The sequence below is a fragment of the Pezoporus flaviventris genome, unplaced genomic scaffold (genome assembly GCF_033815535.1).
Source record: "Pezoporus flaviventris isolate CSIRO_AGI_PZ_B2104156 unplaced genomic scaffold, CSIRO_AGI_Pfla_v1 ptg000001l, whole genome shotgun sequence".
In the NCBI taxonomy this organism is placed as follows: Eukaryota; Metazoa; Chordata; class Aves; order Psittaciformes; family Psittacidae; genus Pezoporus; species Pezoporus flaviventris.
In genome coordinates this window covers 58,128,457-58,151,231 of record NW_026892549.1, presented here as the reverse complement: position 1 = coordinate 58,151,231, position 22,775 = coordinate 58,128,457, and the positions used below count along the sequence as shown (strand labels likewise).

At 46.6% G+C, this 22,775-nt stretch overlaps 1 protein-coding gene across 15 annotated transcripts in view; it reads right to left on the bottom strand.

The window, feature by feature from the left end:
- Positions 1-22,775, bottom strand: part of HDAC4 (histone deacetylase 4) — a 214,683-nt gene that overhangs the window by 95,228 nt on the left and 96,680 nt on the right. For all 15 annotated transcript variants that reach the window (XM_061460072.1, XM_061460055.1, XM_061460048.1 and 12 more), the window contains one exon: positions 9,911-10,155. In XM_061460072.1, coding sequence (XP_061316056.1) covers positions 9,911-10,155 — 245 coding nt within the window. The remainder of the gene's footprint in view (positions 1-9,910; positions 10,156-22,775) is intronic.

Here is a 22,775-nt window from a genome sequence, read left to right as displayed (position 1 = left end):
AAAAAAAAACACCACCAAAACCCAGACTCTCAAAACCTAAAGAAGAAAAACAACCAAAAAACCCCCCACCAACCCTTGACAAAAGTAGTTATTTTTGTTTCATAATTAAGCAGCAGCTTCCACTAACACATCTCCATTTGGAGCAAGAGTATCTTTTCAGGCTTCCAACAAGTCCACCACATGGTGGGCTTTTATAACCTAGCCATAGAAAGTATGCAAATGAACAATATTTAATGCACAATATGTTAAAACAGGTTTTGTTATTTTTATGAAATCAGGAGCCTTTTCTCTCCATCTGCAGTCTCCTAGGTTCTGCGTGCTTCGCTTCCTGCAATGGTTTACATACATTAGGGTGCCTTAGAAGGAACTGTGCATTCATTGACATCTGTAGTGAAATGTAAATGAAAGACCAATTTGTATCTGGATGGCTTATAGAGGTTTCATTAGAGAGGTATTGTTCCTGCTGATTTGGACCCCACTTGCCACAAAGCCTATTCTTAATATAGTTTTCCCATCTTTTCAAAGTTGGAAAAATAAATAGTAATGAAGCAACCTCTCCAATCATCTCCATGAAAAAGGGAAAGAAATCACTTTGTTGGTGTCTGCTGGAGCCTAAGAAAATGACTCCAGAAAACCCATCCGGGTGCTCTGTCTGAACTGGGATGTCTTCTTACAGCATGAACATGTCTGCAAGCCCCGGGCTGAAAACAAGCCACACAGACCTTGGGTCAGCACCCCAAATCCTTATCAGGGCTCAGCCACATCATTGCGCTGCTCATCCCTGCTGCTACCGGTACCCATCTTGTTCTAATAAAGCCAGAGGGAATATAACTATCACATTAAAAGTGCAAAAAGGCCTTTCTTAGCTTTAAAACCATGAGCTTTAACGCTAGACTGTGCCCCAGTTTTATATTTTGGGGGCTTCCAGTTTAATTTTCTCATGTAAAAACAGGGTTTTCTGCTGATGCTTTGTGCAAAAAGACCTACAAGCCGCAAGAGAACCCACCCCCACCAACTGACAGGAGGAGCAGGAAACCTGAGGACACAAAAAGCTGTCACGGGCACAAAAGGAACAGAAGCTTCACAAGAAGGTGAGCTGCTGCTTCATCTGAAGTAATCAAGGTTCATTTTAACGGTCAGTGACCATCCAGCCCCATGCGTGGCCAATTGCAGCACAGTCATACCCTCCCTCCTGCACCACGCACTAAGCTGCTTCTGCCAAGGTAATACCCATACATTGTGGGTTTGGTCTGGCATTGAAACTTCCCATTCCCAATGATAATGCCATTGGAATAGCTGTGAAAGACAAAGTGTTATGCCAAGGGAAATCCCTTTGCATTCAGCCTAATTCAGCTATCAGTTGGAGGAGCACAGTGTGTGGCAGCCAGGCACACCGCATTAGGGAGCGCAGCTCGGAACATCTGAATTAGGTGCTCTTGCCAAAGTAAATGTTTGTCAATATTTGTAACTATGGGGATTCCTGCATATGTTTAATGTCACTGCTTCCACTATTTATGAAAACTGCACAAATGCTCAACTGTACCTGGAGTTAGTGTTGCTGGTGCTCCTTTAGCATACATTAATATTAATCAATGTAATCAGGAGAACGCAGAGCATTCCCAACAGTCAGCTAACCATGAGGACTTGCTGCTGCAGTGGGTTTTGCCATCTCATTCATCAGTTGTGTCTTCAGCATGTCAACCTACAATGGGGACTGACACCTTACCAGTAACCCCACTGTCAACTTCCACTGCGCAAAGCAACCTCTTTGTAAGCAAAGAAGAGCTAAACCAGAGGGAATAAGGATGTGTTTCATGAGGACATGTCACATTAAGGCTTCCAGAACGACTCCTCAAACTGCTAAATGAGCAGCAAGAATGTGAGTCCTTCCTGTATCCAGGAACCTTGCAGACACTACCTTATTCTTCCCCCAGAAACCAGGCACTGCTCTGTGCTGCTTCTTTTCCATCCAACCATCACTTTAAAGGTGCATCTGTCATTTACTTTCCCAAAATGTACTAAAATCTGCAAAGCAGGAGAGGTTTTGAAGCTCAGACTATGGCTCCTAGGGTTTTACATATATATATTTGAATAGCTTACTGTAATTAGTGGAAGGCAGTATAAATCATCTGTACCCAGACAGCTCACCCTTACTCATGCAGGTAATCACAAGCCTGGCTGACCAACAGTTTGCATACTGATTGTTGATATAAGATTGCAAGCTGAGGAGTTCTTTATACAACTACTTCCCCTGCCACCTCAGAAAGAGAGGCTGGCCTCTGATGGAGGCAATAGCTTCAAAGAAGTTGCAAGGATGTGCAAGTATAATACTACCTTCAAACCCAACAACTTAGTGCTAGACAAGACCAAAACCAACCCAACAAAGCAGATCTTTGAACTTGTCCGCTTCAAGTCAAGAGTTGAGGCATGACCCAGAAAGCACTTTGAGAAGCTGAGCTGGGTTCACCTCCTTTCGCTGAAGCTTAATTCTTCATGACATTCTTCCTATCTTAGTCATCTCCCTCAGCAGCCAGCAAGGTTGGGGTTTTGGTGGAAACAGTGGGGTTTAGGACAAATCATCTGCCATGTGCTTTGCCAAAACTGTATAATTTTGGGGGGTTAAATCTGATATTTAAAATTATCAAGAAAGCAGCGGCCAAACCATGTACACATCAAAACACCCCCCGAACAATCACTAGCTATGGGTGGAAGCAAAGCAGGGATGTCAGCTTTGAGGGAGAACTGTTGTATTGGGTGATTTCAGAGCGCTCTCAACACTGGCCATTCCTTTGGTCAGACTGCTTCATGGTCTCCACATCCTGTTTACTCAAGTCTCAAGCTGTGGTTTCAGTTTCAGGATTCACTCCCCTGGCTCCATCCCGACGTGTTTCAGATAACTCCTGGAGCACCAGAGACTGCTCAGAATGACTGACTTGTATTGGAAGGTGGGAGAGGGGGAAAACAACGTTGTGGTTTCCAGCAGGAGCCAAGACACAGGAATCCTAAAGCCCAGCTGAGCAGAACAAATGCCTATCATCCTTCCCTTGGACACATCAGCAGCTGAACATAGATTTGCTGTGTCCCCTTCCAGCTATCAGACAGCAGCCCTTTGCTACACAGGGAAACAACCCTGCCCAGCAGACAGCTTCCCGGGCAGGAGACTGATCCCGGTTAGACATATCCTATTGGGAATGTCTGATGTTCAAGTTTATGAGGCTCAAATGTCTCCAGGAACGGGAACAAGGGTTGTGTTCCCTCCCAGCCAGCTCTAGGTGACAAGATCCTACGCTATTAGTTTGGCAGCTTACATATGGATATATAATTTCAGATCACTGTTTCTTTCCCATGCTATTACTGCTCGCTTCCCCTAAAAGGCTGGAAGCTCACATAGCAGCTTCATCCCTCTAAGTCCTGGATATCTGTGCTGGGAATGCATTTGTACATGCCTTTTGCTCTCTGACTGCCACTCCAGGCTAGTTTTCACCCTATCTCCAGAAGGTGAGACTCTTTAGAAAGCGCTGAGCTCCATTTCTACTATCCAGCATGTTCAGCTCCATCTCCCATTTTACCCTGAACAAAACTCCCATGCATTTGCCTCTGCTTTGCTTTACATGGTTATTACTGAAGGGGGGGACAAATCCTTGCACCAGGAGCAGGGAACATCCATCCAAATCATGCATGACAAGAAGGAATCTTTATAAGTCAAAGATCTATATAAACAGTCCTGTAAAGGAAGGAGCCCCAGATGTTTAATTCTAAGTGAGATTTTATGATGCCATAAGCAATCAGACCTCAGTCCTTGGAGAAGCAGTTATGTCCTCTGTGAACTGTTATGGGGTGCAGGGAGTAGATGAGTTGGAATGGGAATGTTATGCTAGAATTAGGATCAGGAGTGGAGATGTAGGAGCCACCACCAGGTTTTGGTCACTGCAAAGAAGTAGGCGCTGGCACAGGATGCCCAGAGAAGCTGTGGCTGCCCCATCCCTGGCAGCATTCAAGGCCACGTTGGACACAGGGGCTTGGAGCAACCTGCTCTAGTGGAAGGTGTCCCTGCCTGTAGCCGGGGTTGGGACTGGATGAGACTTAAGCTCCCTTCAACACAAACCACTCTGGAATTCTATGATACACACCACCACCAGTTAAACAGGAAACTTAAACATAGAGATTTATCCACCACCACTGTTCATACTGCATGTACTTGAGTGAAGCTATTCACAACATGATTTATGTTTCAAATGTAACACCATTCTCACACATACCAGCTCAATGTTGTTAAGAGACCACATGCACCAACAGGAATTACAAGTTTAGGAAGGTTAAATTTAACAGCAACAGTGTACATTAACAGGTCAATATTCCTGCAGGATCCACTAGGCTCTTTCTTTACTCCTGCCCTGATTCCCTGTGTGCTCTCTCTGACTACTTCCCATCTATTTTATCTATTTCCAAAATAAGATGGAAGTTGAAAAAACAGATGTGTGAACTGCAAAATATTCTTGCTCCTGCCATTTACTCTGCAATTCCAAACTGAATAGAGACCATAAGGATCTAGGCTTTAAAAGAAAATCATCTCAAGTAATCACTGTGCCCCACACACATTGTATTGGGAGACAAACTCACAATATAAACAATGGAAGAACAGGAATCTGATCACTTAAAAAAGCTGTTAGGATTGCTGTTGCCATCAGCCATTCAGCCTTCAGAACACCCAAATTCTGCCCAATTTATGTCCAGCTTCAGGAGATTCATTCACAAGAACATGCAGTGGGTGAATAACAGTTCTTTGACTTCAATAAAGGAACATGGAGTGTCTGAGCACAGGGTGCCACAGACTTTCCATCTCCCACTGCTGATGGATTGGAAAACCTCCATATCCTGCTGGAAAACTGTGAACTCCAAAGCAAAGAGACTGAGTAATGGTGCACAGAGCACAAGGCTGGTTGTACCACCACACTCCATGCACACAGGTCCAGGGATTCACAGCGCAATCCACACCCACTGTCTGCAATTAGATTCGCAATTTGACTTTTGAGTGAGGTTTTTTCCATCTCAAAGGTGGAGATAGCTGGAGTTCCCATTCAACTCCTTCCAGCCAACAAACTGTGGCCTATTTCAGAAGCCCAAAGGAAACATGCTTCTTTTACCAGGTTTAGAGTAGGACCAGTGCAGACAATGATCCTGACTGCGCAACCCAGCTTCACCCCAGAAATCTTCAACACTAAGTAGGAAGATGCTCCCAAATGAACCCAGCCTGCTGCATGATGACTTCTTCAACCAAGAGAGGGGGCCCAGAGGTGTCCAAGCTGCTCTATGGATCTGTTGACACTACCCACCCTTCTGTATGAAGATTTGTCTTCAATGCTCTTCGGAAAGAGCTTGTCTTTGAGGCAGAGGAAAGTCACTCCCTGCCCTTCAAAGAGAGCAAACGCTCTGATCTTACAAAAGCTTTCCTCAGGGTTACTTCCATCAGAAGTGAAGTTTTGCAGGCTCCAGGTCTAAGTCTTGGAGGCAGCTCTGTGGATCAGAAAACCGAGGCAAGGTCACCAAAAAAGAACAGGAAGCTGTCTAGAAATAGCAAGGGAGCACATTACAATGCATTCAAGTAGACAGAAGGCACAAAATGTTCAGTCTGGGTTTTTTTTTACCACCGACTGTACCCAGCTGCAGCCTTCCAAGATGAATAATCTTATCATGTCAGAAGGCAGACAGAGGCGGGCACCTGGTATCTCTGGGCTTTTGAAGTTGCTCTTGAACAATGCAGGCTGTGAGGAACGGCTGCTTCGCAGACAAGCAGCACAAACTGGAGCAGAGGGAGTCTCTCCGCATGGGCTGCTGCAGGCAGGAAGGATGGAGCAGACACAGTCAGCAACAGGAGCTGGGGTGTTTGGGGGCGTCAAAGGGAAGTTTGCCCTTACCAGAGTTCAGTGTGAAGAGGAGGATACAGGGGAAATGGGTACCCTCGGCAGCCCCGACTCAGGGCATGAGGAAGGCACTACCCAGCAAAGGGGAGAAGCAGATGACATCAATCCCATCAGCAGATGGGAATTTAAGTTAGGAAGCAGGAATTGACACAAAGAGGCCACCAGAAGAGGCTCTAAGCACTGGCATGGCTACAACTGAGAGAGGATGAGATTTGTGCCCAAGGAGCAATCCTGCAAGCAAACCTACCATTCCAAGGGCAGGTACCTCCAAATAAAAGGAACAGCAGGATCAGTGTGATACCTGTTAAGTCTAGATGTCTCTACAGCATTCCAAGATGTGTCTGGAAGATTCCCTGTCAGCCTTTTGCTCTCCAAAACAAAAATAAGGAATGGCCAGAGAATTTCAGCCTATATCTCCAAGATATCTCTGACACCTCAGATGTGTTACACCTCTCCATCAGGGCTTGAAAGCTACACTGATTAAAACTATGCCATCTGAAACCAGCCAAAACCTAACAAAGCCATCTCCTCAGCTTTATCTCAACACTGCTATGTATATAAAGCTGATGTCTGAAAACATTCCATGTATTTTATTAACTGGCTTGAAGCCATGAGGCAGCACAGCACACTGCTCCACAAATCACTGCATTCGGAAAAAGAGACCAACTTGGGAATCACTCCTCATCAAACCTCACCACGAAGCTCCTTTGGCTCTTGTTATGGACTCCTCTGCCCACCCTGTCTACATTGCATGTACAGCCTCATCCTCCCTCTGCTCCCAAGGCACACAAACCTTTTCTCAGATAACGGGAAAAGCAGGAATAGCATTGCAGAATTAACAACCTTGAACTTCCAGGTTAGGATCAGAGGTCAATGAGGAGCTGTGAGGCTCAGCTGCTTGCCTGTCTTGCTACCCCATCGCCTTCCTCACTCTTTCTTATGTCTGCTGTCATGTGCTAACACCAACATGCGTCAGCATCCTGAATAAGTTCCTGGCTTTAGCTATAAACCAGCCAGAGCTGGGAAGAGCCCTGCTCCGAGCTCTGGCAGCGCACGGATTAACCACATCACCCACCGCGTCCTTTCACTCCCACTGCTCACTGAGCTCACACTGCCCTGCCAAAGCTCCTGCCCCTCTTCAACCACCTCGCTCCGGCTCTTGACCAGAAGGCAAATGGAAAAGCTTTTGGTAACTTCCAGCTGATCTTGGCTGGGAAGGAGTGACTCACAAAGGAAAAAATTCCCTGCCGATTCCTTCACAATCAAAGGTCAAGCAAAGCTCACACTGGGACCTGTGGAGAGGCTTTCCACCGTTGCAACGGCCCGGGCATCAGGCTCCTTATTCCATCCTTGGTTTTGTTTAGGAAGGCAGATTTGAAGGCTATAAATATTGTTACACATCTGGAGAGGCATTCCGGAGTGGAAAATCCATCTCACTGAAGGTAAATGGCTACAGGAGAGAGGAGCTGCCACCTCTGCCTCCAGCCAGCACGCAGCAGCCTCCGGTGCTCACCAGCTCCTGCTTCCTTTCCATGATGCTCTCGCATCTCAGCAACCTGCCAAGCTGCACCATCATTGTGAAAAGCACTTTTCCCTATTTCTGTATGAAGTTTCATCAGGTTCCATTCATTTTCCCTAAACAAGTCAGGGTTTTCTTGTTACTCCTTGATGGCAACGATTCCACTCCTGCCGCGTGCCAAGCAGTAACTGTGCCTACTGTAATTCCCTTCCACAAATACTGTTTCACTCGGAGCTTGGCTCTCCAAATTCCAGGATCTTCTGGGATATTCCACCTACATTTGGAGCCCACCTCTTCAAAATCCAATGCCTACAAAGCAAGGACTGCTCAGGAGGGAAAGGACAAGGGAAGGGATTGCACGTGCAGGCAAGAAGGGCTGTGACCATCCCATCATCTTCTCCTCTTGCACTATAGGTCAGATGATTTAAACTGGGCTGTTGGAATGAAACCAAGTTCTGGAAAAAGCCCAAACATCAGATTTCAATAGGAAAAAGTTATCTATTTGAATAGAAAAACAAGGAAGACATGCCAGCATTTTCCAAGCCAAATTTCACTTACTTAAGACAACTTTAAGGTGTTACTTACACCAGGGCTTTGTTTAGGGGTGGAAGGGAGAGATGATTTCCCCCCTCCTAGCTCACATCAAGTCAGATGCAGGTTCTCTGCTCACACTGACACCAGAGTAAGAAAAGAAAGAAAACAAATAAACCCTGATTCCTGCTGTACTCGCTGAGCTTTAACATGTCAATGGAGTAACTTCTTTAAAACATCCATAGTGCTGCTGGCGGTAACTGACCCATGCTGGTTACACAGATGCTCATCCAAAACACAGAGCTGCTTCACAATCATAGAACCATAGAATGGTTTGGGTTGGAAGGGACCTTAAAGCTCATCCAGCTCCAACACCTGCCATGGGCAGGGACACCTTCCACTAGAGCAGGTTGCTCCAAGCCCCTGTGTCCAACCTGGCCTTCAACACTGCCAGGGATGGGGCAGCCACAGCTTCTATGGGCACCCTGTGCCAGTGCCTCAGCATTCTCACAGGGAAGAACTTCTGCCTAATGTCTCATCTCAATCTCCCCTCTTCTGGCAGGTTAAAGCCATTCCCCTTGTCCTGTCCCTACAGGCCCTTGTCCAAAGCCCCTCTCCAGGTTTCCTGTAGCCCCTTTAGGCACTGGAGCTGCTCTGAGATCTCCCCTTAAGGAGCCTTCTCTTCTCCAGGCTGCTCCAGCCCTTGATCATGCACCTCCCTCCACCTCTGTCCTGAGGAGAACACAGAGGACCCACCAAGGACTGAGATAATTCAATCATTCCTCAAAGAGCGACTGCTCTTCCAAACCCTGTGTTTGAAAACTCTGTAAATAATACACTATTAACTTTTAATCCTATCTTCCCCACTCTGACGTGAATTTCGTATTAAAACAAAAGTTATATAACGTTGAATTGAGGTTGCTTTTTAATATTACATTAACGCTATTTACCATGTGCAGCGCTAATCCCCGTTTGAAAGGAAAGCATATTAGCAATGCTGAAAGCTTCTGTTACCATAGCGATAGTCTATCACTGTGAAATATTTATATAATGTCTAAGGTTTTCACTATGCAACAGCCATCTTCTAAACTGCACTTCCTGCTTCTCCTGTGTGTTACGCAGCTTCTCCGTCCCGTGCACCAGAGCAGCACAAACACCCGCTGCAGTCCTGGCTCCTGTCACTGCAGAGACACTAAGGTTCAAACATCTTCTCTGGACCTTGTGCTGATGTGCAGTGAGCACGCTGATGGGCCCCTCTAGTCCCATATATATGGTTGTAGTGGAAAGCCAGCCTAAAAGCCCTCTTGTTGGGTTAAATTCTACTGACACTTCCCAAATCCAGGCAAAACAAATCACCTGATGGCAGTGGCATACAGGAGTACTGAATACAGATAGGGGGTAATGTTTAACATGGCACCAGCTTACCTTGCTTCCTCTCCTCCACCCTATCCCCTTCTTTAACTCTTGGTGCTTACATCCCTTTACAAAAGATCAAAGAACCCAGACTGGTTTGGGCTGGAAAGGACCTCAAAGCTCATCCAGTTCCAACCCCTGCCATGGGCAGGGACACCTTCCGCCAGAGCAGGTTGCTCCAAGCCCCTGTGTCCAACCTGGCCTTGAACACTGCCAGGGATGGGGCAGCCACAGCTTCTCTGGGCACCCTGTGTCAGCGCCTCAGCACCCTCACACAGGGAAGAACTTCTGCCTAAGAGCTCATCTCAGTCTCCCCTCTTCTGGCAGGTTAAAGCCATTCCCCTTGTCCTGTCCCTGCACAAAGCCCCTCTCCAGGTTTCTTTAAGAGAATACTCTTTTGGTATTCTTTGAGCAGAGGTTACCAAGTCCAGCACAGTATTCCTACCCCAAAGCACATCAGCTGGATCACCTCTAGGTGAGGGGATGCTTCCACACAGTGCCCAGTGCAGGGCTGCTCATCACTTACTTTGATGTGCTCATGCAGCTGGGCCTCATGCTGCCGGGAGAGCTGCTCGTGCTGCCGCTGGAACTCGGCTATGAGGATCTGTCTCTGGATCTGCTGTTTCTGCTTGAGTGCCAGGAGCTCCTGCTGCAGCTGCTGTTCCCGCAGCGTCGGCTCTGTCACGGGCATGGAAAACTGGTGGTCCAAGCGCAGATCCATTGGGACTGAAGTCGGTGCAACTTGCAAGGGCAGTGCTGTGGTCACATCAACTATGACATGAAAACAAGAGGAGAGATGAGTGTATTCCTCACTCACACAGGGATCTACCTGTCATATCATGTCCAGTGAAGACATTGAGGAACCATGGATTGAATCAAGAACAACACCTTTAAACTCACAGCATCTTTTAAATGGTAAAAAAAAACTATGGGAATTCAGAGTTCAGGAAGTTTTCCTGCAGCCATCACCATCTGCAGCTATATGCATTTGCTAACAGTAAAGGACTTCAACACATCCCATGTGACCCTTCTTGATACCATTCTACATCTGAGGATTTGAAACATACACCCGTGGTTCTGCTCTTCGAGCATCACTTGAAATAAGAAAAATTAATCTCAGACTTCACAGAATCATGGAATTATTTGGGTTGGAAGTGGCATCAGAGCTCACCCAGTTCCAACCCCTGCCATGGGCAGGGACACCTTCCACTAGAGCGGGTTGCTCCATGCCCCTGTGTCCAGCCTGGCCTTGAACACTGCCAGGGATGGGGCAGCCACAGCTTCTCTGGGCACCCTGTGCCAGCACCTCAGCACCCTCACAGGGAAGAGCTTCTGCCTAAGAGCTCGTCTCAGTCTCCCCTGTTCTGGCAGGTTAAAGCCATTCCCCTTGTCCTGTCCCTACAGGCCCTTGTCCAAAGCCCCTCTCCAGGTTTCCTGTAGCCCCTTTAGGCACTGGAGCTGCTCTAAGGTCTCCCTGCAGACTGCAGACACCTCACATGGGGACACTGCAGAGCAGCAGCAAGACAAAGCAGGTTCCCCAATGGTGACTATGCAGAGACTTGCCTGTGTCATTCCAAGTCCAAGTGGGACAAACCTGAAGCACAATCAAGGCAGACAGAGAACAGTTTGTTTACTAAGAGGTGTATGCTAAGAGAGTAAAAAAGGGAAAACTATCACTGTGATTATCTGTGGAGTAAAAATCAGGCCTTTGCTTGCACAAAAAGCACCCCCCTGAAGACAATGGGAGTGTGGTAAAAAAGGGCAGCAAGAAACATTTGTAAAAAATCCCTTTGCAATAACTGAACTCAGCTTGTTTGTGCTAAAAAAGAAAATCACTGCCATCACATGATGACTACAAATGCCTAAATTCCACCTGAATTCTGCATTTCTCCTACACTCCATACATGGGCCACATTTAATGCCTCTCTCTACAATCACTCAGCCACTCCTCTGCAGAATGAAAACAGGCTCACCCTTCAAAAACACTGTGCTTCCACAATCTTGGAAATGAAAGTTGGGTTGGAGGTTTTCATTTTAGCTGCTGTTTTCCCTTTAAGATACGTTTGTGCAAGGTTGCACAAACTCTGCAGCATCCCTGAAGCTGGACCAGTCACACATCTGCTAAGGTACCTACTCCACAAGACAGGGATTGCCTGCGACTGTGCCTGGGGAAGGCTGAGATCTCACAGGGGTAGACATGATGCGCCACTACAAAGACCCTGTGCTGAACCTGCCCTGCTTATACAAACCACTTCACTGCCACCCTTCTATGCCATCCCCCAGAGGAAGCCACTGTGATACCCTCTGATGCCCACACATAACCTCCATCAGGACATTAGTATCATCAATCCCAGAAGAAGGAGTTTTCACAGGTTTTGTCCCAATTTGATGCTGGTAAAACCTGAGTCTGAATAAAACAAAGACACACAGGAAAAGAAACCATAATAGTGGAGTCATTCCTAAAAATCCAGGTGTTTTGGAAGGTGTAAACCAAAATGCACCGCCACGCTGCCAACAGCAGCAGGGACAGGGACCACTGGAAAGGCAACTCCATCCCGGATGGCAGCTCCTTGGAAAGAGGGATGTGGAGCTAAGTGGTGGGGTTTCAAAAGCACAGCCATGTTAGGGCTGCTCGAGCTGAAGGCAGAGAACAACCAAGAAGCAACAAATCACATTCCAAGAGATGAATGAAGACATTTTGCTTGGTCTACACAAGACCAATTTGCAGGAGAACATCACTTCTAAGCAAAGAAATGCAGATTAGTGTAGGAACTGGAAAGCACAGTAAAAACCAAACCCAAATCCATTGCTTTTCATTGAAAACAAAGATGCACAAAAGCAGGGGGAGGGTGCTTCAGAGACCAGAGCATCTGAGTTGAGTTTCACGTGTGCAGGAGCAGTGTCCTTCCCCCTCCTCATGCTGGGGAGGAGGAGACTTTCTCTTTGGTTTTCTCTTTTGGATGGAAACATTCTCTGCTAAAGGTCACATTACTGGAAGTGTTGCTATTTTTCAACCCACAAGCTCTTCCCTCCACTTCCCTATTGTTTTCCTTCCTGTGGCCTTTTCACTGCTCCCCTCTCTCCCCCGCAGGACCAGAGCTGGGATTCCTTCCATCCAGGGCATTCTGGGCTGAGCCATTCAACCATACAAACCCACCTAACCGTGTTCCTAAGCTCTCCTTGGGAATGGCTGATGCTTTCCTACGTGGTTGGAACTGAGGGTAAACCCTTCCAATTCCTACTCACAAAGTATCCCTACAGCAAGTGCTGCACAGAAGCATTCCTCCATCCTTTCTGTGGGAGATGATGGCTCGATACCAGCCCGCTCATTTCACAGACTATCGCTTCAGAAACTTCTCACCTTAGATGCGATGCTTTAAATTAGATTTAAAACAGCATTTCAAAGTGACAGAAGAACGTTTTGGATCCCTCCAGCACCACTCAAACTCAGGCAACCCTGTAACAGCTCCATATCTATGTGATACCTGCCCCTGCAGCATGGTGCATGGGGCAAAAGGTACCATCTGAAACCATTTTGTGTCCCAAGGGCTGTAGGAAATGCGATGAGTGCTGGAAAAGAGACAAGGGGTGATGGTTTTAAACTAAAGAGGGGAGATTCAGGCCGGACACGAGGAAGAAACTGTTTACAGTAAGGGTGGTAAAACACTGACACAGGTTGCCCAGAGTCCCCTCCCTAGATCCAGGAGAGCTCAAACCAGTTAATGGTAAAGGATCAAACACAGTGAGTCATGAAAAAAGCAGCACAGTGGGCTCTGTGAATCACAAACCTTTTAAATGTGCTCCCAGTTGTCACGTCCAGCTGAAGATTTCTGAGCACCCGGAACAAACATCTCCCATCTTTTGGATGTGCGGACCAAAGGTCAGAGTTACTAATGCAGAGGTAGGAGTCACTCGAGCTGCTTACCCCTTCTCCACGTAAATCTGTTTATCTTCAATACAGCTGACTGTGTTTGGTAATGCTATTTATAGACCCATAGGCTGGTTTGGGTTAGAAGTGGCATTAGAGTTCATCCAGCTCCAGCCCCCTGCCACAGGCAGGGACACCTTCCACTAGAGCAGGTTGCTCCAAGCCCCTGTGTCCAACCTGGCCTTCAACACTGCCAGGGATGGGGCAGCCACAGCTTCTCTGGGCACCCTGGGCCAGTGCCTCAGCACCCTCACAGGGAAGAGCTTCTGCCTAAGAGCTCATCTCAATCTCCCCTGTTCTGGCAGGTTAAAGCCATTCCCCTTGTCCTGTCCCTACAGGCCCTTGTCCAAAGCCCCTCTCCAGGTTTCCTGTAGCCCCTTTAGGCAATGGAGCTGCTCTAAGGTCTCCCCTTAAGGAGCCTTCTCTTCTCCCGGCTGAACCAGCCCAGCTCTCTCAGCCTGGCTCCAGAGCAGAGATTTAGACTAAATCAAATTTGTCTCAAAATCCACATACAGTTTCTAACACACCTTTAAGAACTAAGCACTCTGTTCCCTAAAAGCAGACAATAAAAGCTTTCAATGTGTTAAAATACGCATGGTTTCAGCCAGAAAGAACACACTACTCCCTGTGACTGCTACAACTTGTGCTTGTGTCCTGTGATAAATTATAGAATCATAGAGTGGTTTGGGTTGGAAAGGACCTTAAAGCTCATCCAGTTCCAACCCTCCTCTCATGAGCAGGGACCCCTCACACTAAACCATGTCAACCAAGTCTCTGTCCAACCTGGCCTTCAACAATGCCAGGGATGGTGCATTCACAACTTCCTTGGGCAACCCATTCCAGTACCTCACCACCCTCACAGGGAAGAGCTTCTTCCTTATATCTAACCTGAACTTCCCCCGTTTAAGTTTTAACCTGTTACCCCTTGTCCTGTCACTACAGTCCCCGATGAAGAGTCCCTTCCCATCATCCTTGTACTCCCTAAGCAGAGCCTGAACTTGCACCGTGTTGGATAACAGTCCCGAGAAAACTTCACGGTCCTTCCATTTCCCATCCAAAGGGATTCATCCCTCCTGCAACATGCGACACATGGGGCACCAGCTTTGGAGAGCACGACCACAATTCCGGTTCAGAGTCTCGGCAGAGGCTGCGTCATCCTCGGCTCTTACTATTTCAGTCTCCAAATACCCCCCTCTTTGAAATGCCATGAGCTCCCCATAGAAGAAGCGAGTGCTTTTGACCTCCCGAAAACAATCCAACCTTCTCTGCTTAATGAACACATCCTCAAGACAGAAAAAAGCCTGTGTTCTTATGAATATTTTATGGTAGACTAGAAAATTGCTTTTCTAGGTTCTGCCTTGAGAACATATTAATACAATCGGCTTCATGACGCTAGCAAGAGCACAAAGACTACATTCAGAGGTTGAATGCAAAATGCCAAAGCCATGAATTCGAAGACAAGATTGCGATTATGAATAATCAACTATCTTGTGTTCTCTCTGCCTTTTCCTCCCCTGTAAGACCAGAAGGAGAAAACAGGAGGGATGTTACTTGTTAAGCTCTGTTTTAACCTAAGCATGGAAGGATTCTTTCTATCCATGCTCAAGTTACCATTAGTGTTATACCACCTTAGAAACACTCTGCTCAATGGTTCTCTCCCACACCACCCAATTCTGTCCGTGTTGGATGTTAAAGCATTGTCCCCGTCACTCACCAGAACGGAGCAGCCTCCTGGTTGAGGCTGCCCATTTGACAGCTCACAGCCTGCTCTTACATAGACTGAAGTTGTTAAAACAAGCTTACTGTAAATGAACTGGTAATCTCCAACCTGAAAGCAAAGGTGTGTTTCCCACAAGCAACGCTGGACATGAAAATCATTGCCTATCAAGGCTGCATAGAAACACACTGTCAGAGAAACCATACGGTTTCTTCCATGCTCCCATGTGGAAAATAACTTCTCCAGAAGTACTAAGCATTTTGGAAGAGATGAGGAGAAGGTGACATTATTGCAACATGGAACTTCATGGGAACTTCACAGGAAAAACTGTATATTCTTCCTTTCTTGGATACAGCATTTCCATAAGGATGAAAACATCAAAGGGCTGAGTCCTGAAAACACTAGAATGGAAGTTAAAACCAAATATATTTGAGATATTTGAAGCACAAATTTAAATTCAAATCTTGCTTCAGCATAAACTTTCCTTCAGCTGAACTTTAGAAACATTGCTCAAAGTTGCTTTCTTTTTCCTTAAACCAAATGCTGTTGCCAGAAAGACTTGCCTTTTGTGTCTACGTGTGTTCAGACTGAAGCAGAACAGAAACCTGTCTCTCACATTTGAAATACGAAATCACCTTCACATGGGAAGGGCAGGGGACACCTTCCCTGAGGCTGCCACCCGCCTGGCACAGAGTGGAGTTAGATCCCTGGAATTAGATCTAAGGCAGAAGCTCTTCCCTGTGAAGGTGCTGAGGCGCTGGCACAGGGTGCCCAGAGAAGCTGTGGCTGCCCCATCCCTGGCAGTGCTCAAGGCCAGGTTGGACACAGGGGCTTGGAGCAACCTGCTCTAGTGGAAGGTGTCCCTGCCTGTGGAACTGGATGAGCCTTAAGGTCCCTTCTAATGCAAACCAGTCTGGGATTCTATGGGGTTAAAGCCATAGGGAAAGAAACAAGGATCAACCAAGGGAGTGCTTGCAGTGATTTACTCTGGAAGGATGGCTCACGTTAGTTAGGCGTTGTTAGACCATTATGGACACAGTCCCTGCCCAGCAGGAACTGATGCCAGCATCCCCCCCGGCCCATGCAGTGCTGGGCAGCCAGGGCGCTCCTTCCCACTCCTGAAAATGCCCAAACTCACCGAAACACTGAGCGAGGGTGAGATCAGAGCTATTAATAGAAACAAGCTTCTGCAGTATCTGACTGCAGCGCCAGGAGAGAAGCAGCGTATTCTGTGCGTAAAGCAGAACAAAGCGGACGAAGACACAGCACCCTCAGAGCATATGCTGCATGTCCCACAGACATGGGGGGGAGGGCAGGAACCCCACATTACCATCTATACTCAGGTTATTCTCTACGGAAGATACCACCAGGAGCCCGCAAGACTTGCCCAGGACCCCATGAAGGAGGTCTCCGAGGTGCAGCTTCCTTGGCACCAGTCCTGCATGGCACATCACAAGCATCATCCAGGGGCAGGATGAAGGCATGGCCCTGCCACACTCCTCCATCAGTCTGTAGTACACATGTGCAGAGATGGGGAAGTGGGGTGTTGTGGGGGAGCCTGGAGCAACACTTCATTATCTCTGCTTTAATTCTTACCTCTGCCCTCTCAAAGGCAGGAACCAGAATCTCATCAGGGATTACTCTGGGGCTAGAATTACATGGTGAGTTTAAGTATCACAGTGCAGCTAGTCTGAAGGATGGGGACATCAGATCAGTCATCAGAAGGTGGTCCTCACCTATGGGGACAGGCCAGTCATGTGGTGACACAGCTCTGGAATGGGAAGCAAGCACCAGCGATGGAGCCATCCCTCTATAAAGCAGGCAGGACTGTGCACCACAGCAGCCAGTGTGTTTGCAGAGCTTGTGACAAGAGAGGTGTGGGTGAATGCAAACGCAGCCTGGATCCCTTCTCAGCACACAAGAGAAGAGTAAACAGCAGCTGAGGTTGCCAACCAGCACCACACATGCTGCAGTTCAGCAAAGGGCTGGAGTCATTCCCTGCTAGGAGAATATTTCCTGTGGTATGAATGGGAACCAAAATTAATCATCCCAGCACCCATTGAAAGGCATCGTGAGGCACTGCACCGTAGGCAACAGATGGAGCTTTAAATGTCACTCACTCATTCATGGCAATGAAACTTTTTGCTGATTACTACTGAGAGCTGGAGACATAATAAGGGTGCAGTGATGCTGGATTTCTATAACCAGCTTTCTTTGATCCTAATCCCTTCCCTGGAAAGATCTATCAGCATTTACTGGAGACCTAGACAGACATTTTATTCACGGTGATAAGAAAGCCAAACCTTGAAGAGCAGACCACTTCATCCTCACTTACTCTATCCTAGGTTTAAAACAACTAAAGCCATTCCCCTTGTCCTGTCCCTACAGGCCCTTGTCCAAAGCCCCTCTCCAGGTTTCCTGGAGCCCCTTTAGGCACTGGAGCTGCTCTGAGGTCTCCCCTTAAGGAGCCTTCTCTTCCATAGCTAAATACCTGGATCTTAGAAACCATCTGATGGTCCCATCTAAAGTACTGGAAAACACTTCAGTGTTCCTGAGCAGGGGCTGCAGCAGAGCCCTCATCTCCTGAGGACCATCAGCATTATGTCCTGCCCAGAGGGAAGCTGAAAGCTTCACAAAGAAAACAGGGCACTGCCAAGCACACAACATGTAATAAGTCCTAAATAAGACTGAAAAGTTCATGTCAAAGGGCTTGTGAGGAGGCCAGGAAGAACACTTTCATTGCACAGGTGTCTCCAAAAGATGAGCATGTGCAGATAGAGAAGCTCCAAAGGGAGACACTTAAGTTCTATCACCCCCTTCTCATTCATTATCCTACCCCAACTTCAATGACATCTTTCAAAGGAGTGTCTTGGAAGATGACACTGCTTTTACAGGAATTAAAGATCATGGAATCAAAAGAGTCAACTTGGACTACTTCTTAAAGTCTTCATACAATTTAGACTTCATACAATTGTGGTACGCATTTCCTTGCATTCTAGGGGACAGACAACCAAAACCCACATGAGTTTCCACAGGAAAAGGCATCTAAATAAGTAATAACATACAGCATTAGACAAATCAAAAGAATATCTATCCTTTCTTAAAAGGCATTCCTGGGAATATCATTTCCCCTGACTCCTTGTTCCAAGCATTATCCAGCAAGTGAACCTCTTTGATCCACCTGTCTCACTCTTGGTACAAGAAACTCCTTGCCTTATCAGGTACCCAAGGAAAAAAGGCAGGTTGGAGGAAGCTCTGCTATACTTCTGAAGAGACAAACCCATCCAGATCTCTCGTATGCCTCTTTCTAATCTCATTACGAACTTCATCCAAGGGAAACTGGTACTTTAGAAAAGAGAATTAAACATGGAGTAGATGAAGAAGGAGCCTGAGAGTCTCATCTGAGGTTATAGATGAAAACTCCCCATGATGACAAGAAATCCTACCCTGTTGCATCACTGTTAAAGCAACTCCAGACGAGGCCATGGAGATGCTGCGGGGGCTGGAGCAGCTCTGTTCTGGAGCCAGGCTGAGAGAGCTGGGCTGGGTCAGCCTGGAGAAGAGAAGGCTCCTTAAGGGGAGACCTCAGAGCAGCTCCAGTGCCTAAAGGGGCTACAGGAAACCTGGAGAGGGGCTTTGGACAAGGGCCTGTAGGGACAGGACAAGGGGAATGACTTTAACCTGCCAGAGGCGAGCAGCTTCACAAACCATTGTTGAGCAGCATTTCAGAAGGTACAAAGAGGACTCCTGCTCACCTGACGCATCCAACACAGCCAGTTGCAATTAAAAGGCACCTGATATTAAGAACAACTTCTGATTATATCAAAACACTGCTTCTATAAATGGTAGATGGAGCACTCTAAAACAGCCATCTCCCACTTTTCACATCACCAACCAAAGGTGAAGCACAAGATATCTTGATCCCCCTTTCCTCAAAGACTGTCCTTCAATAGAGAAAGGAGCACTGCAACCAAAAACTAATGTGCAAAACGGGGGGGAGGGGAATAGAACAAATAAAACACTTTATCCCCTCCTTGCATCTTTATTATATTGGATGACCTACCCCAACTGAAGAACTATGACCATGACACTCCTGGACCCCTCTAGGGCTCTGAAGAGAAGATGGAAGAGGATGACAGCCTACGTTCTCTTACTCTGATGTGTACTGCCAGAGAAACAACACACCCTTTTTCAAGCAACGGTGGGTGAATGAGGAGGAACACCCACACAACTCCCACTTCCCCTCTTATTTTCCTCATTGTACTTGGTTCACCTTCTCTGTAGCATCTATCACTCTGGAAGACTTGGGAGTATGCATAGATAAGTAGAAAGAGCAGCATCAGCTGGATACAGGACTGAAGAATCAGCTTTATTCTGACCCTGCTACTGGAAACTACCTAACTAAGCAGCATCCAAGCTGAAGACAACTCATTCACAGCTGTGTAAAATGTGGGTTACATCTCCTCTATGTGTACTACAACCAAAGCAAGAGGTCAGCAAGTCTTCTCTCTCTGCTCTGATGAATAAGGCAATTCCAGTTTATGTTGCTCAAAACCACAAGTCAGTCTTTTAGCCTCAAATTCCATTTAATTCATGCAAAAATGGTGTGTTTACTAAAAGGAACATGGTCATGATAGAACTAACTACAAATGACATCGCAGCTAAACCTGACCCTGTCAAAATGCTTCACAAAGAGTTAGTTTTCTGCTGTTGAACACAAGAAAAGCCAGGAGGGTTTGCTCACCAGGTTCATCAAGGGAAGATGTTTCCTTAAGCCAAACCTGTAATAGCAAATCATCTCCTTTGAAGATACTATGCCCTGCTCCTCAGAGATGTGGATTTCAGTGTGAGCACAGCACCCACCCTCACCACAGGGCCATGAGGGAGCAAATGAAACCTAAATCACAGCTAAAGAGCTTCCAAAGTGGTAAAACCCATCATGAAATGTGGCATAGGCTCAGTGAATTCAATACTCTATGAAATTTAAAGGGTAGTATCTAATGCAAGTTGGGCTGATTAAAGGACAGGATAGGCATCAGTGAGTTTGGGAACCCATAGCTGAGCTTGACTGGAGTGTGCAAGGAACAGACTCTGCCATCAGGAGCTCCCATTGTGCTCGTGGTCCCCACAGTGTATATTCAGGCAACTTCTCTGCTGGGGCTTGACTGTAGCCTGATTCTTCCCCGAAAAGGTTGCTATGACAAGCCCAAAGGTGAGAGACTTAACATATATATATATATATATGGATGCTGATCCTATCTGTATACTTATATAACCTAAACTAACAATGACTGACTTCTCAGACAACTTGAAAATGGTAAAGGACTTTGGAAAGAACCTGAAGAGGGTTCAGTGATTCAAATACCAAGTCTTAAGAGGTTATGAAGGGGAAGAGTGGACAAAAGGCATTCAGAAAACTAGATGAAAGAGATAAAAAGGACATGCAGACATGCAGCTGAGGAACAACTACAGGAGGACGAGGCTGACCATGAAGCAGAACTTGCACCAGCATCTCCCTTCAGAGGTTTGGAGAAGAACTAGTATGAAGCTCCCCATCCATGCCCCATCATTTGAAGAACAGTGGCAGAAGAGCAGAGGCTGGATGTGAGCACAGAAGGTAGCAGTCTGAAGCAGGAAGCACATCTTTATTGGAACAGACTGTGAATACTACTGGAAGTTTACCTCTCTCCAGATTAAGGAATGCACAAAGTACCACAAGGATGATGTAGTACCTCAAGGTCTGTTTCCAGATCCCATCTTTCTTTTTATAGCACCGTGCAATAACTAAAACATGAGGAAAATGGGGCATTCCATTCTTGCATTCACTTCAACTTTCCTACACAACGAATGGTTTCGAAGAAGGTATCCAAAGCTGAACAGATCAGCACTCAAAAACACCCAAAACCTTTCCATGGAAGCAATACACACTAAATGCCTTCTCCATCAAGCAAATCACATTTTACACTAAGAGTATTTTATCTGTAGGCCACTAACAAAGGACTGTGTGTTCTACACCTCCATCCCTCCCTATTGCCTTTGTACTGCCATAGGGTTTGTTTCTGAAACGCAGCAAATTGTTGGGAACAACATCAGGGAGCTTATACCATTTGGAGTAAATACTTCATCAACTGACTTGTCTTGACTGTTGAGTTCTCTTAATGTGCCAAGGCATTTAAAGCAGTTCTGAATTTAAGCTTGGTTTCATGGTTTGGTTTTTTTTTCTTACGGAGTACAGAATCTACCCGACAAAATACAAGCCCAAAAGATTACAGGAACCAAGTCAGCCTTGCAAGGAAAGCTAGACCATTTGAAACATTCATAGAACACAACGGCATGTGTGAAAATACACTGCTCAGCTCTCTTTAGAGCATCATCCTCTGAAAAGGCAATTCTTGTTCATAAAATCTAAAACAAGAGAGGGTACATAAAGGGAATTTTACTTCTAAATAGCTTTGAGAAAAAACTACAGATGTAGTAAAGGGTTTTGAAGCTGTGTGTTGAAGAACTGGGACAACTGCAGAGAAAGACTCCAGTGGCTGGGAGACAGCAGGGAATAAACCACCATAAAGGATGGCACCTGGATGAGCCCATCTAAACTACAAAGCCACTGGGCTACAACATGTAAGCAACATCTAAGAGGTGGCATCATGTGCCTGTGGGCTCCAAGCTTGCAATAAGAGGCCTTTCTTTCACTTGGGAGAAGCAAGTTTAACTGAGGCCAAGCTAAGTGCCAAGGTGACCTTATAGCAGCCTTACATAGAGAAGACTTCCAGTACCTAAACAGGCTACAAGAAACCTGGAGAGGGGCTCTGGACAAGGGCCTGTAGGGAGAGGGCAAGGCGAATGGCTTTAACCTGCCAGAACAGGAGAGTCTGAGATGAGCTCTTAGGCAGAAGCTCTTCCCTGTGAGGGTGCTGAGGCGCTGGCCCAGGGTGCCCAGAGAAGCTGTGGCTGCCCCATCCCTGGCAGTGTTCAAGGCCAGGTTGGACACAGGGGCTTGGAGCAACCTGCTCTAGTGGAAGGTGTCCCTGCCCGTGGCAGGGGCTGGAACTGGATGAGCTTTAAGGTCCCTTCCAACCCAAACCAGGCTGGGATTCCATGATTAAAGGCCACAATAACTATGAAGAGAAGCGGTTGATCTTCCCCCTCCCAATTCACAACTCTCACCAGATGACAATCTCTGGCAAAACACAAGGCACTGACCTAAACGTCTCTGAACGGCACTTAAAACACAGTGGAAAGCCTGGCAAGGTGATCTAATGGCGTTTCATGAGTGACAGCTTGTGTATACTTGTAGCTGCCAGTCAAACCCCAGAGCACACTAAAGTTCTTGTGCGGCAGCAGGACACAAAAAGCCTACAACAGCCCCACTGCTCTCCCAGCTGACGAGCCGAAAAGCCAACCCTCAGAACAGCACTTTGCATTTCCAAAATGCCACTGTTACAGAATTTTTATATACAGAAAGGTCTAGAGGTTGATAATCTGTGTGCCTGTGTGTCAGACCACTCATCTTAACTACAAAGATAACCAGCATATCTTCAAGTACGTTAAATCCTGCGTCAGTGTCTCCATACTGAAATAAAGCTGGTTTAAATCACTACAGCCTAATCCTCCCATGATTTAGCCTGCTTTCATTTGCATCTTTCCACTTCACCACTGATTTGCCTCACATTTGTTTCACTCAAAGCAGCAGGTTTGAAGTGTAGAGCCCTGCTTTGGTGGCTACCATACAACAGCACCAACTTG